The sequence below is a fragment of the Apostichopus japonicus genome, chromosome 8 (genome assembly GCF_037975245.1).
Source record: "Apostichopus japonicus isolate 1M-3 chromosome 8, ASM3797524v1, whole genome shotgun sequence".
Lineage (NCBI taxonomy): Eukaryota > Metazoa > Echinodermata > Holothuroidea > Aspidochirotida > Stichopodidae > Apostichopus > Apostichopus japonicus.
The window spans coordinates 35694030-35710911 of NC_092568.1; the positions used below are offsets into that span (position 1 = coordinate 35694030).

General features: G+C 37.4%; 1 protein-coding gene across 1 annotated transcript in view; it reads left to right on the plus strand.

Moving 5' to 3' along the window:
- Nucleotides 1-16882, plus strand: part of LOC139971797 (cholesterol 24-hydroxylase-like) — a 29269-nt gene that overhangs the window by 3547 nt on the left and 8840 nt on the right. The window contains exons 2-4 of the mRNA XM_071978535.1: nt 12807-12953; nt 15077-15157; nt 16275-16356. Of these exons, the coding sequence (XP_071834636.1) occupies nt 12814-12953; nt 15077-15157; nt 16275-16356 (303 nt within the window). The 5' untranslated portion in view covers nt 12807-12813. The remainder of the gene's footprint in view (nt 1-12806; nt 12954-15076; nt 15158-16274; nt 16357-16882) is intronic.

Genomic DNA, 16882 nt, shown 5'->3' on the forward strand with positions numbered 1-16882 from the left:
CCCTATACTAGAACATGTAAACAAACAAATAGTAACTGAGAAACGGTAAGAAGCTAATGGTACAGATGAGTGACAACAAAGAACATTAGAACATGATTTACCCTTCTAGTTTTGCAATGCGAGAAACTAGTTTTTGCGAAAGTTTTCATTTGTCCTGTACCTCACACATTATTTTTTTTTTTATAAAAGTGAGTGTTGCCTTTACTTTAGGGTTGTATGTCATGTCAAAGACACAGTAAGCTGCTAAGATCACAAGAACTGCCAATGGCAGAGAAGGTCAAAGGTAGCAATTCTTTATTTTCGGTGATGACTGCAACTGCTCTGGTGCAAAAATTTCTCCGGTATATGTTGCAACAGAGGAGTACTTATCTGAACATTTGAGCTGATCTGCATGACATGTTCATGAAAACAAAAATACATCAATAAATTTCAAATAATTGTTTTACTTGCAGAGTTTAAACTCTGATGCTATGAGTATATTTTAATGGCAGGGTCTCATCGTCACTCCAAAATACAATTCACAGCAACATCCCTTACATTTGTGATTGGTCATAGTACTCTAATTGATGCAAATATATGGCAAGTTCAAATGAAAAAAAAAAACCCAAAAACATAGGCCTTAGCCACTCTGATTGAGCAATGACATTGCAAAATCAGTGAGATGTACGGTACCGTACACAGCAGCAGTCAACATAGATAACAGAGAGGCAACACATTCACATTATAAAATTACACCAGGGTGTACACTGTACAGTATAGTTTGTGGATAGGGTAATTGGTAAGCATAGTGTCCTTGCAGTAAAGAACTGTCCTCAGGCAAATGAAACTACACCATCAGATGCTAATGGAGGAGTGGACTAAATTTAAATTTTGACCATTTAGGATAATGAGAATCTGCCTTTACTAAAAAAGTCTGGGCCTGTGAAAGATCATATATGTTGCTAATTTGGACAGAGAGCATTTTGTTAACTATGAGACTTGATTAACACACCCTTCCTTGTTAGAAATTTATTGTGTGACAGTATCACTCGTATTTCAGCTAGCTGCATTGTTTCATCATGCTTGCTCTATAGTTTGCTATACTAAACACATAATCATCTCAAGATGATGAAGTACTGTACAAATAAATAAGTAACCGTGCTAAAATTCATGAGGACATTTAAAAATCATCATCACCATCAATTTCTTTGGTGATTGGTAACAGTTTGCATGGTAATTACGTACTTTTGGCACTGAAGTGCACAAAAGATGTGATTCTTCATATTTTGTGTTACAATTACAAAAAGTGAAAATAATTCCTTTTTGTACAGTTTCTTTTTGAAGTGAAATACAAGATTAAGAAAATAGAGCTCTTACATCATTATCACTGTTCACAATCAATAAGTTTCTGTCCTCCTTTGACAAACATGGAAGAATCCACAAGGCCGCTGTTCGAGTTGTATCTGTGAAGGAACGAGGAACCCTGACTTTGGCTTGAGCCCACAATTAGTCAAGATATCCTGTCTCAAAGATAGGCCTCTATTATAAAATGCCACTAGTTTTTCGCAAGGTCACCTAATGGGATGCAAAGGGGGCAGATTGCTTCAAGAACAAATAAATTGTATGGCCTTGTGATGGCTTACTTGTATTTTTTTCTGGAGATAACACCTTCTGCATGTGTGTTCAATAATCCAGGAGAAATTGTAAGGTACCCTTTGAATGGGTGATCATTTTGAAGTTTATGATATTGTTGGCTATGTCATCTAGGTTTCTGAAAAATACTTCAGATATGTCTTGCCAATCAAACAGGTTTAAAAAGTCTTGGATAATCTGTTTACAGAAGATAGTAGAACAGACAATATGTATGTATGTATATATCTGTTTCGAATACTCTGTTTAGAATATTTTGTAGCACAAAAGTCCCCTGTTAGTTTGCTTAAACATTTACAGGTAGAAAGCATCAATTACAAAGAAAGCAACCTAGCAGTTACTGTTCCTTCCTATTGATTCTGGACACAATAGTTTCTTGGTACATTTATAGACCTTCATATGATTGTATTGATGGATAAGAACAACATTTTGTTTGCGACATTCCAGGCAAGGTTTCTACTAGGTTTGTTAAGAATGAAACCAATAACTTTCCGCTGACTTATAAATACTGCTTGAACCAAAATCTCTTGCCCCCATGTCTAGCTAGAATGGGACTTCAGAACTTCTGCTAAAATGTCATCATGACTTAAATAACTTTTCAGAGTATCAAGCAATGGTACATAAATGAATGTATCATTTTTCCCACAGGTGGAACCTAGCACATATTCTGGCTCAACTAAACCAAAGTGCTCCTTATTAAAAGCTGTCTGTTTGTAGTCTGTGGCCAACTTTTCCAAGATGTTGTTTTTCTTTTTAAACTTTTCATTGATAAATTAAAGATATCAGGATTTTTGCCGTAGTGAAACCAAAAGCTGAAAGTTTTCTTTTATCTCTGTGTTATCATCCCTGTTATGTGTTGAACTGTTATAGATGAGTTCAGATAGCTCTAATATGCTTCTATTTGTAACAGTAACTGGTAATTTATGCTTCTCTTTTATGCCTAAAATGAAAATAGCAAAGTCTCTTTCCGTGGATCTTTCCCGATTTCTCTGGTGTGATACGTCACCCAGAGCAGCAGCATCTATAGCACTTATTCCAGTGACTCTGCTAGACTATTTCTATGTGAATGAGGAGTCACATCATCAACTTCTAAACCAATGTTTGCTGCAATAGAGTTGTGCCTATTTCAGTATCATCATGCCCACCAGAGTTACTGTCATGCCTTGTGTTAACATCGAGCACTCTTTAATGAAATTTCCGCAGATGGGAATAAAACTTGCTTAACACCCGTTAGATTATTTCACAACCATCTATTCCACATCTCATGGAGAAGTTGGGTTCAATACTATTTGAGAATCTTATGTGATGTAACAACTTTTAAAAGTACTGGTCCTGAAAGTTTTAAATATTGAACAACTTTCCAACTGCAAGGATGACATAAGGCCTAATCTAACACAACCTTGGCTATGCTTAATTAGGATGGCTTGGCATAAGTACTGGACAAACCTCACAAACCTTTTACGGCATAGCCTAGGCTTAATTATAGAGTCTTCAAGTCTTATATAGGCGATTAAGTAGCAGAACAGTTAGGCTAGCATAGCCTAGGCATAACATTGGAACTCTAAAGAAGTTAAACGTTAATGAAGGTATACACAATGCTTAGCAGTTATTTAATCTGTACTTTTCTAAACCAAACAACTCTTTCAAAGGCTTAACGTCAACTTACACTTGTGACATGTTGCTTAAATTCATATAATAATACTAGCGGCCGTTGAAAGTGAAGTCCAGTCGTGTCAAGTCTCGTCACATGTGACGGCGAAGCGCTTCTGCGGGAATAAAAATATGGAATACTCGTATAGTCGCCCAGCAGTGCAGTGATGCCGTATACTGTATATAATGTACTGTAAGTAGGTCTAAAGCATTGAGTTAGCGCCTAGCGCGCGAACGAACCACTCTATGTTAAAGAGAAATTTTCATTGGCTTAAAGTTTGAATCTTCCATTTTATATCATTTGGGATTCTTTCTAATTTCTCAGATATGCACCCATTTTCTTGAATACCAACTTTGATTATTTTACATATTTACCAATATTTATTACCATAGCCACATTCTTGAAAGGCTGTATTCAGTGGATTAATGTAAAGTAGTGTTTTAGGAAATTTGTTTTTAACCAATGAGAAGTAAGAACACTTCTGAGACGTATAATCTGTCTTTATTCACACGACGCGGCCTGGCGGCAAACGTAACTTCTATTTCTAGTACGAATGAGTAGCCTACATCATTGTAGAAAATTCTATAGAAGTCACGATGAAATGTTTTTAAGTTATGGGGTCGGCGTTTATAGGTCAGGCATTGTTATTGCGCTCATTCGTTGTGGAGAAAGATGTATGCTGGCCGTGCGAAATAGCACAAAGCACTTAAACGTACACAAGCATGGCAAATAATATTGATCCAGCCAGCTGAAGCTGTACAACTACTAAGAATATTGTGTCAACAAGTGTCTCGAGAAATACTTACGTTTAGGCTCCATAAGTTTGAATTGTGAGTCAATCCGTCTTCATGGGCTAATCCAGAAGGGGAGGGATTCAGTGCTTTCGAGAAAATGATCACAGTAGCTTATATACTTTCCGTTGTTTTGTTATGTACATAACCGTACCGGACGACTTTCGTTGGGGTCGGGGGGGGGGGGGGGCGCTGAGGCAATTTTTGCTTCAACACAAGCATGCCCGCAAAAGAGCGGCTTGTCTGAAAAAAGGGTTCCTTCTGAGCGGTGGGTTGCAAACCCTCACCCCGTCTCATACGCCTATGGTTAGACCTATGTAGATAATATATAGATAATTGTCTGGACCCGCTAATCGGGGGTTCGTTTTTACAGGTTAGGGGCGGCTTCTTATGATTTCGTTACCTCGGGATCATTTTATCTTTTGACTGTATTAGTTAGTCTTGCCTTATTGAACTTTCAAGAAACTTCCCATAGGCCTAGCCTACGACTCCATCCATACCCCCTCATCCCCACATAAAAATGTTATTCTTCAGTTACATAAATACTGGGTGATTATTCCCCTAGGGTGGAATTTTAAACTCATTTTAAGTGTAGAACAAATACAACCCCATGAAGTGAATAATTAGCTCTTATCTTGTGTGATTCTACCCTATTATGATACGTTAAAATAAGTGTTGTTGGTGTTATACCCTTTTTATTGTAAAATAATATACTAACAAGGGTTGTTTTACACCTTGTTACTGAGATATACATAATTCGTGCAAAAGTACATGTTATGTGGGTTCAATTACCATTTTGGTTAAAGAGGTACGTTTTTTTGGAAAAGTGAGTGTAAATTAAGCACTGTAAATGTGTAAATGTACAAAAATCATTGTGTCTTATTACAAGCAGAGTATGTAAATTTACCCACGAAGATCAGAAATACACATATCCGCTTTACCTCGGGGTATATGTACACGTTTACCATAATGGTCAAGGCAATTGTTATAATTACACTTTGTAATGGTATAACTACATTGTGGATGTTTATTATACAAGTTTCCAGTGTTTAATACAGTAGCAATCATGTTAAATAATTCACTGGTTTGAGAATTACTTTGTCAGGTTTTTAACAGTAGCTCTTAATTTTGGCATGTCAACATTGGGAGAAAGGCCATAAGAGGGGGAGGGGGGGGGTGGTTGTTAGGAATATAAATATTTTGCAAGAGAAAATTGCTAAGTTTAAAAGTTATTCTTCTTTCTGAAAGCTGACCTTGGTTGTTGTGCTTCAAACTTGCTACAAGAGAACATGATACATGTGAAAATAGAGGTTACCCCCTGCCCCTCCCCCACAATATCTCCATAGTTGATGCCCCTTGCATGTCAAGTATACCACACTGCCCCCCCCCCTCCCCCAAATACAGATACCATGACTGAACGTTTGTGCCTCTGCACTTACATTACAGTACTGATGCAAATAGACTTCCATAATCTATTATTGATATGCCTGCTGACTGAATTTTTGGATTTTCTTTTCACAGATAATTACTCCCAAATGAAACTGTAGAGAGTGAGGTGTTTCCTCAAGAGCTTGAGATGGACTTCTCAGAAATCCAGAGTGAAGAGTCTCTTCCAGATAACTGCCCCTCAGGGGAAACGTTTGGTATCATTGAGAAAGCGAAATGTATTGTCTCTATAAACAAATTGTTAGAACTGCTGAAGTTAATACATGGGGATTACTGCACACAAACACACTGTACTAAAATCATATCGCATCTATGGAGTGCTATTGGTACAGCAATTATATTTTCTTGGAAGTGTGAAGATGGCCATGTGTGTGGAAAATGGTACTCACAAAACAGATTTTGTGGTATCTTTTCAGGTAGCATTCAATATTCGTCAGCTGTAAGCATTTCAGAAAACAATTATTCTAAAATGGCATTGTATTTTAAAGTTTCCATAATATTTTTTGTAAGCAACACAACATTTCTACGTGTTCAAAGGTTGCATGTAACTCCATCTGTTAAAGCTACTTGGTAGAAGGTCCAAAAGGCAGAATTCTGCAAACTTAAAGACAGAGGTTTATGTGTAGCAGGAGATGCTAGAACAGACTGCCCGTGGCATTGTGCCCAATACTGTACTTACAGCTTCATGGATAAAGATTCTTAAAAAATGTAGCATTTAGAGGTAGTTGATGCTAGGGAAGTAGGGGGGGGAAAAGTCCAAACATGGAAAGAGTTGGATTTGAGAGAGGATTAAATTTCTAATGAAAGAATTTAAATTCTGTGAAGTAGTGACCGATGCCCATGTTCTGATAAAGGCACTGCTAAAAGAGTGTACAATATATGATGGAATTTCTCATCAAGTGGATGTTTGGCATAGAGCAAAGAACCTTGTCAAGACACTCTCTAACGTAGCAAATGCCAAAGAGAGCACTGATCTGCACTTATGGATGCCTGCTAGAACGTAATCATTTCTGCTACTCCGCTAAAGAGTGCGGCGGTAATTGATATCAAAATCAAGTCAATTTTGCTGTCACTTCTTCACCACATTTTAGGCGAACACCAGTGCTTGTTGTACGCCAGGTGAATTTAGTCATCACCACCTATGTGAAAACGACCATAGTAAGCCTTATCTGAAGAAGGGATCGCCGTCACATGAAGCCCTTAGGTCTATCACACTCAAAAAGCAATTTCTTAACACTTTTCATATTACAAAAATTTCAAACATACTGGTTCTCTTGAATCATTTCATAATCATATGCTAATGTATGCCAATAAACGTTGTGCTTATTCTTATGATGAATATGTAACTAGAATGCTACTGGCTGCTATAGATCATAACTATCACATTGAACTAGTATATGACTCAACTGTTGATGGCAAACCAATGTATCGGGCAAAGTATAGAAAAAATCAAAACAATGGGCGCCTCAAAAAGTCAAAGTGCCTAAGGCTTTTGGTTACAATCCTGAATTGATGAAAACTGTCATTTGCTCAGACAAGAGATTCAGTGCCATTTATCGGCCAGAGTAGGCCTACCTGAAGATCACCCAAAAATCATCAAACCAAATATTGGCAGTGCTCCAAAGCCTAGTATGAGTGTTCTACTTGCATAGTAACAGTCTAGGTTTGCAAGTTCAGCTGACATGTGACATTCCTAAGCTATAATGGTTAATTTAGGAAACAAGATGCAGTTTATTTCACTTGATTTGTTATTGATTATCACTCTTAATGGCTCGGAGAGATGTTACATGAATTTGAGTCTTGATTTTTGCTAAATTTACTATACTTAAGAGTTATTTAAAGACTCCCTTCTTTACTCGTTCATTTGATTGCGATTGAATTGTTTTTTTTTTAAGCGCCTAGAGCAGCTTAGTAATTCTTCTTTCTGATTTAGGACTATATAAGTCAACTGTATTATTATTACTATTATTATTATGTTTAAGTCCAAGAAAGTGGAAACATCTGCAGAGTGCCAGTAATGTTTATACACCTACACTCCATTGTTTTATGAAGTATAAAAAGTCAAGCAAAGCATGTTCTTTGATTTTCATGTCTAAAACAGAGCCCTTGGATTACATTCAATACCATTTTATGCTTGTAAGACACTGTAAACATGTCATTTGATTGATGCATTAAAGTCTTAAGTATTGCCACTGAGTTTTGCATGCACCTGAGGTGGCATACTCCAGTCTTATCCAGTGGTGAGTAGCATTTAGTCAGAACTTCTATGTAGACTTAGAGAACATATTATTGTAATGGTTTAACATGTAAGTCAATGGGGCTTTTAGTAGGGTTGGGACCTTCTAGTATCTTGTTAGACTACATACTGTAGTCCAGCCCCTCCAATAGATGAAACTCGGCTGTTTAAGAGGTCATTTATCAAAAATAAAAGTAGAACAGCAAGCTTGGCAACTTGCTGTGATAGCATTCATGGTTTTTAACGTCTATAACACATCACAATGGCTGTGATAATACTTCATTATTGAGAGAAAGAAAAGAGAATACATTGTCATCAACTAAATTTGAACTTTTTATTCCTCTATTTGGAGTGCTCACATATGTAATATGTGGGTCTGCATTTGCTATTTGTCACCTACAATCTAACTTTTTCCCTGATCGTGTCGTTTCATACCGTTTCAAATCAAGAAATAAATATTTTACCTTCAGCATAATTTGCAAACTTCTTTCAATCCTTGGAAGAAGAAGAACACCCCTTCACCAGTTCACCTCCACCCTGCTTAGGTTACCACTCTCTATAAACTTAAGAAAAAGTAATTACCATCACTGTGCAACCATGGAATAATCAGTTTACCTTCAACAATGCTTCACTGCTTGGAGTAACAATAACCCCTCCCGCACCCCCACCCACCATCATCCCACATATGTTACTACTGTCTATATACATAAGAAAAGGAATTACCATCTCTGTGTCAAAGGTTGATAGGATTGAAAACTCTTTCACAAACCATGAAATCATCAGTTTACCTTCAACAATGTTTCACTGCTTGGAGTAACAATAACCCCTCCCCCCATCATATAACCCACCATCATCCCACTTATAGGTTACTACTGTCTATATACTTAAGAAAAGAAATGACCATCACTCTACCAAAGGTTGTTGATAAGATTGAATACCTTTTTACAAACCATGAAGTAATGAGTTTGCCTTCAACAATGTTTCACTACTTGGAGTAACAATAACCCCTTACCCCTCCCCCACTCTGCCCCCATCAACCCAGTTGAGTTACCACTTTCTACAAATTTATCACTATCACTGTGCCAATATGTTTTCTTTTCAAAATGTTTTTTCTCTTAATCGATGAGTTTGTTGCCAGGATTGAATCCTACATATTGTCCATCTACAGATGGAAATCTTTCCCTTATCTTTGAGATGCAAAAGGATGGCAATAGCATTCTATTTCCTCTACCTAGGCGACCAATCTTCCAGTAAATAAAATTTCTGTAAGCATAATGTATGTAGTTCCTGTTGGTTCTGTTTTCTTTCAAAGCAAGATCATCCTCTCGCATGCGCATATTTACACCCAAGATGTGTGAATTAAGGCAAATATCCCTAAATGCATCCGAGTAAGTTACACATTGTTGCACCCTGTTTGTGCAGCACTTATTTTCCACATCACTTAGCATCTATACACAATGCAGACATTTGCACCATGAAGGGACTTCACAAGAAGCAGTCACTTTCTCAGTCTGATTTGGCGCAGTGAGATCCCTGTGAGCATTTGGGTTTCTGCGGAGAAGCTCTACTGCAACCTGCTCTAACTGTTCTAGTGACAGTCCTTGTACACACATCTGTTGGAAATTTGAAAACAGCTTATTTCTTTCAGTACAATCATGAACATATTAAGGGATAACAGGCAAATTGGCTGCTAGTAAAAATGCAGCATATGTTTGGGTAAAACTCACTACCTCATAACACAGAGTGAATGATCCAATCATGGCACTTCAAATACGAATGCCTTTGTCTATTTATGAGCTATTTCATTCAGTTCTTCACAGATGAAAATAATCACAAAGATGCATTTTGATGGAATTCTTAACACAGAAACCTTGACAGTGTGAATATGTATCTTATCCACATAAATGTTACATTTTCAGCCACTGGCATATCCCTCTTAGAAAGAATTGAACATACACATTTCATTTGATTTCCTACCAAAATAAACCAGGTAAGGTCAGACAAATTCCAATCGCAGCCATTCACATGAAACAAAACATAATAGTCATCATTGAAAGAGACAAAATGTTGTTTTCTTTGATTTCACAAAGACTGACATTCCTCAGAAGCTATACTTTTATTTTATAATCAATATTTACTTAATACCTTGAAATCTGACATATTTTGGAATGTTAATGCTGGTAATGTATTGTGAGTTTGAGTTTTCATCAAACTGCAATATTTTGAATGAATATCTTGTGGGGATAACCGACTTTGGATTTTGAAGGGGGGGTGGGTGATTTCAGCCCAATCATCATGCATGGTGACATCACATAGTTTGCTTCTGTTAGAGAACTTCACAAACCTGTAATATTGGCTGCAATCTGAATATCACTCTCTGGGGATTTGAAAGTGTGTCTAACACTGAGGTACAGACCAACTGTACCACTGTCTGTCTGACGATATTCTTTGTTCGGTACAAAATAAATTATAAATAGAAAATTAAGCAAATTTTGGTCTGATAACATTGGGCACAGTTGCACATTGTGACATAAACTTGTACTACATTATATGATATGCATCATAATCTGCATACGTTATGATTGTTGTGGTCTATATTTAGTTGAAAGTTGAAAGTGTGTGCTATGCCAACCTGAAGTTGAGATTCATTGTTGTTTGAAGCCACATTCTGCTGCCCAGGTGCACTATCATCTCCACCTCCTACATGCTCATTTGGCGACCTCACTCTCACTACTGTCTGACAAGTCCTGTATAAAGAAAAAAAAATGAGAAAACAATTATAAACGCAATCTTTCTAGCATGGCTTGCTTTGAGCCTTTGTGCGTCTGGATATCAGACGGCAATGCTCTAGATATCATTATATTATAGGCACGGGCTTTAATTTGTCAGGATACTTGTTATTCATACAGTGTTTAGCTTCCTGCTCGCATCCCGAGGTAAAGAATCACTGCTGTGCTTACAGTACTTTACCAGCTTAAGCCTTTATTACTAGATTCTTACCAGGTTTGTATCAGGGCTTGCCATGCTGGTCACAACCGTCCCATAATTCCCTGCTCACACCCCACGGTATAGAACCACTGCTGTATGTACAGTACTATACCAGCTCAATCCTATAGTCCTGGATTATTACCATGTTTGTATCAGGGCTTCCCATGCTGGTCACAACCATCCCCTAATCCCAAGACCATCCCCTAATCGCCCCCAATCTCCAAAGCAGTGTCATATTCTCGTTTAACCCTATTTATTTCAAGCGCACAAGCCTAGACATACTTATATTTGGTTCACTACCTAGGCATGTAGGCCTCTATATATACTAACTAGACTCAGCCTAGGCTTAATATAGTAATTATAAATAAATAATTTCTTTGCTGATGAAATAAGGCCTTGTCCATTAAATTCAATTGTTAATTGCATATGACACCCTTCCTCCCAACCATGCATTTTATTTAACGATTCGTTTGTAGGCGAGACCACCTTACCCAAGGGCGGCGGAAGCACTTTTAATCTGTGGGGGGGGGGGGGCACCGACGTCGAAGGGCACTTTGCAGAAATTCGATTGGACTGATGCAGCCTGATATTTAGTACCCTTTATAACTCGTATTGTATTATCTTATTTGCGTATACATATCACTCCATCAACGCCCGCCCCCCCCCCACCCTCAAGGAAAATATGCATACTAGCACTGCAATATCCAAATTGGGAAGCAAGTAACAAGTTTTCTTTTGAGACAGAATGAGGTGAAATCATGCTAGTTGCTAATGTAGGAACTTCCGAATTAGAGTTTATTTCTTGTTAATATCTTAACAACTTTTTTCCATTCGAAATAGTTTTGAGTTTTACCCACAGAAATTCATTAAAAGTCCGGGGCGTGGCCAGGATTTGCAAAACTGAATGCACGACTATCTGAGCGGAGCGCCACCATCAGTTGGCGCGGAGCGTACAAGACAATTTTTGGTTTTACAATGCCCTCAGATGGCCGGAAACGGCCTTTCCCGAGTGTTCATTCTGGTTCCCTGGCCTCTTGCTAACTTGAGACACCTCAATTTTTATGTAGAAAAAGGGCATATTTTTAACCTGAGGAAAAGTGGGGGGGGGGCACGTGCCCCCTGTGCCCCCCGGTTCCGCCGCCCTTGACCTTACCCTTTGCCTTATACCAGTTAATAATAGTATAGGCCTAGGCTTACTAATGAACATTTAGGCCTAGACTACCTAAACCTAGACGCTGTGTTATTAACTTACCGTAGGTTTATTCTGCCAAGCTTTCCTTTTTTCCCCACACGTACAGAAAGAATTGCAGTAGGCCCCTAGTCCCTTTCACGGACACCCAGCTCCTGCTCGGCCCCTAGTCCTAGTACTGAGCTGTCTCTGACAGGTATTATTACAATTACAACATGAAGGTTCACCACCGGAAAATGATTGTAACGTTAGTTCAGATGACATCTTTGTTTCTAATTTTCAAAGACGGTTTCGCGAAATCCACAATAGATAGGTTCGAGCGAATGTTTCGGCGGTGGTATAGAATGTAGTTTCATATACTGAAGGTGAGTTGTCAACTGGTTGTCTGTACTGTAAGTCTGCAGACACACATACAGCACACACAACAACGGTTCCGATACGGTTAGTGCGATGAGGACTGTACATATTATGTAACGCATGCACTTCATATTGCAGCAGTGGCAACAACGCATGTGTTGTGCACACATATGTTCGGCAGACCTCTTGGAAATTAGTGTTCAGATACCATTTATACTTTTCTCTTACCTAAAGGAGAATCCATCTAACCAGTCACCTGCGATCTTTGCGCATAGTGTAATAATTTATAAACACGCAGTATATATATATATTGAATTTAAAAGCTTGATATTGAGTACTGAAAACGAAATTATTTTTCCCCCTGTTAAAACCTCTTGCATCACAATGAACAATGCTGTTTGGCAACAAACCTTAAACCAATGAGAAAATTGAAAAATAAATTGCTGTCGATATTTCATGACGACAACGCCCCTTAAAGCAATTGATCGTATACAATTTATCTCGCAATTATCTTCATAGGTTTTCGATGATGTTGTCCTTGGAGTTGTTCATATATGCTTTACTTGTTTTACTGACTCTTATCACCGGAGTGTTTGTTTGGAATTGTGTAAACATCTACCAGAAACATGCGCAGTACCGTCACCTCCCTGGCCCCAAGAGATCAAGGTTAGTATATATCAACCATTAACAACCCTCAATTATTGAAAGTATGAAAAAAAGTATACTGACGCAACCTATATCAAATAGCTCTGTAATGTATTCGTTAAATGCACAGTACCTCGTATTTAATGTAGACATTAATTTGTTTCAGGGTTTTTCAACGTAACAGCAACTTTTCCATTACTAATGGGTCTTTTCAACAAAGGAGATTATTACAGTTTCTTAATTTCTCAACAAAACAAAACTGCTTCATTGAAAGAAAACTCAGTTTCAAAAAGGGGTATACTTTTAGTGTATAAAAAGGGTCCGTTTTGAGTTTCTTCACAAATTGAGGGTGGTCGAGTTCTGCTAACGAAATGTTGATTATTTCTTAAAGTTTCGACCTTATAGCGTGACAACTTGTACCACAAGCATATCTAAAGTTCTCACTCTTGAATTTTCCAGTGCTCTCAATTTACTGTACTATACCTAACCAGTTACTTCAGGATTTAAATACTCTAGTTAAAGATCATTGGATTATGCACTGGCTGGCTGATTTCATGAAAGGGTGGTTGAGGCAAATTAAAATAAAAAAGGCCTTCTTTTACAAACCTGAAAGAAGTGTTGGGGTTCCCCAGGGAGGTTCATTTTCAGCACTGTTGTGTATTTCTTGCAATCTAATTGTTCTGTCATCAAATATGCAAATGACACTGTAATCTCTGGTAGAATATCTTAATCATCAGAATAATAATGAATCTGTTGTATCCCATGTTGCACTGTCTGTGATAACATAATTTACCACTGGCCCCCCCCCCCCAAATTTAAATAAATGGTTTTCGGAAATACTTATATTCAACAACGAAGGCCTACTTCCAGTGAAGCGAGAACAACTGTGGTACAATGTGCTGAGGTTGACCGCACAGAACAGATGATGTATTTAGGGGTGTGTGTATTGACAATAAACTTAATTTGACATGTCATTTTTCAAGAATTTTAGAAAAGGGTTTATTATATGATAACTACTTTATCTTTTAGTGTGCCATATTTGAAGCTTAACGTATATGAATGGATGATTTTAATACCTAGACATTTGACCTGATATTTTCTACGCTGTTCCTATCTTTAGCACCATTTTGTTTTATTAATTTAGGATAAGCTAAAATTTAAAGCCTTCTTGCATGACTGGACCAAAATAATGAGTCTTTATTTTAATACCCTTATTAACCACGTTAACAATGCAGCTATGAAAGATTTTAAAAGGCATGCTTATAAAAGACAGACGAGAACCCGACCCGCGTCATAATAAGCTCGGCTCACTTCTTCGACAGAATAGTTGCAATTTTGAGAAATATGGCAATAACACCAAAGTTTCGAACGGTTTAAGTTTAAAAATTATTTTCTTTAAAATGCTGCGATTTTAATTCAGGGTGATTGTTGTACCTCAAAATTTAACTTACTTCTTTCATCAACTTTAGATTTAGATTTATTATTTGTACATATCGTCTTTGCTTTTTTAACCGTTTTTATCCTTTATAACTTTTCACGATGTTTTTACATCCTATTTTTATAAATATATACTTTTATGAATTTATACTAGATTTTTAATAATTTCGAAACTTGTTGACTTTATATTGGAAATGTTTCCAAATAATCCCACATTTTAGGGTCAAACGATCTGATACAAAAGTGCAAAAGCAACATATTTTTGCTATATGCTAATTGCAAAGTATATTTCATTGCTCTTTCATTGTATTTATGCGAATATGAAAAAAATGGGGAAGGGAGGCATATATATCACGCATATGGACCAGTTACCACCCCCCTCGCCCTTTCCCCGCCAGATAATTTTTAAAGGCTTGATTTTCATTTGGGCGTGGTGCCGTCATAGTTGACAGTGAACATTGTCTTAAGTCTTGTCACGCCCCACCCTCGCCCCATTTAAGAAAATACCAAACCGGTGTCAGTTAATTTCACCTTTCAGATTAAAATAATTGTATATTCAGCTTTTCATCTATTGCGACACCATTTCACTTTATCCACAAATTTAAACAAATAAATACTTTTCACTGTAGTCAGTGACAAGATGTATAATGTAAGATATGCTTATATAATTCACACTGAGTTTGGAACGTTTTCTCCATTTTTTAAAGCTTTTTTGCAGGGAATGCAGACCTCATCGGTGTAGCCATGGTTGAAAGACGAATTCCATTTGTACAAGTAATGTGGGAAATGCGAGTATTGATAAGAGTAAACCTACGCTTTTCAAGTTCTTCTTGTTTTAAAAAGTTTTCAAACAATTAGCTCGCCGACTCGTTTTAACGTTTCGTTATATATATCTTTTGAAATATATTCCCATTTTAAACAATTTTGATAGTATTTGTAATAGATAACTTGTCGCGCTATGCAATTAACATTGAGCAAAATATATATATTTGTAGAAAGGATTTTGTCTAGACATGCTGCGTCCCTAGGATCCATTGTAGCGGTTGTAGATCAAATGCCAAAAGAGGAACTCTCCATGAAATGTTCAGAAGTAACCTAAAAGGTGAAGTTGGATATTGATATGAAAGACAACTGACTGATTCAGATGTAAAAGAAACTTGTTTTTCTTGTATGTAAATTATGTTAAGCTGGGTTCAACTGCTGTATGATAACGTGCCGGTTCTTTGTTAAAATGCTGATGTTTGTTTCAAAAACGTATGCCTGTTTGACAGTCATATCTCCTTGTACATAATTTGAACAAACTATAAGAACAGCTTCTTGGATGGCGGGAAAGGTTACGTTCCACACCAGGCGCGGACCCATTTGTGTGTGGTTGCGGGGTGGTGTGGGTGAGGGGTGGTGGGGTAGGGGGTTAAATAAAATTCAAAGCAGTCATTGGTACAACCTTACATTTTAAACTAATTAGAGGTATAATTCATTGTCTATTGGCCCCTATATATCTCTCAGAATGTAGCACCTGACGTCTTAAATTGGGTGCGTTTGTTTTGTATTCTGACCGAGGACTTGAACAAAAGAATTTCAGGTCCTCGGTTGTGATTTCTAAAGAATCACCACGTCCTCGGAAGAATTCTATTGTATGGGGTATTGTTAAGGTTAGGGTACGTGGATTTGAACAATGGAAAATACAATGGGGTCCTCGGTCTGAATGTAATACAAACATGTGTGCGTGTGTGTGTGGGGGGGGGGGGGGGACCATATACCTACCCTATTTGGAGTTAGTTTAAGCGACAGCAGGGTCACATTCCTTCCCTTTATTAATTCCAAGATCCCATCACTCCATGGATATGGAGTCATTGGCTTTTTGCTGGTCTGATATATTCTTCCTCTTTCCTACCCTTTCCACAGGCAACAGGAATATGGCCCAGTCTTCGTAATGTATTTGTTTAATCAAGTGCTTGTCTCCATATGTGATCCTGCTACTGTCAAGGTACACAAACATGCCATTTGCATCAATATCAAACATTTGTACTGTAAAATTTAAAAAGCAAACAGACAATATTTTGTCAGTGGTTCTGACAATATATTTATATAGAAGAAAGTACATTTGAGGGAAAGGGGAGGGAGGATGTCGATATTAGCAAATGGACAATTTTTTTGTCGGTTTATGCAATCAGCAATATGAACTTCATACACAATACACTATAACGCAAGGGGCTATACAGGGTTCGCTTATAATTATAAGCGATATTTCTAGGACCGGATTAACCATTCCGGGGGCCGTTGGTCAGACATAAATATAAGGACGCGATCTGGCCATATAAGGCTATCAAGGGAGATGTTTTGCATACATTTTTATCCAGTTGGGCAGTCATTATATGTGCACAGGCTGTATACACACAGTGGGTGTGTTGTGAATATCTTAATCATACCTTTATTGATGTATCAAATGATATAATCTGTAATAAGGTAAGTAATATGAAGAAGTCACAGAACAAAATGGTTATTTGAGATAT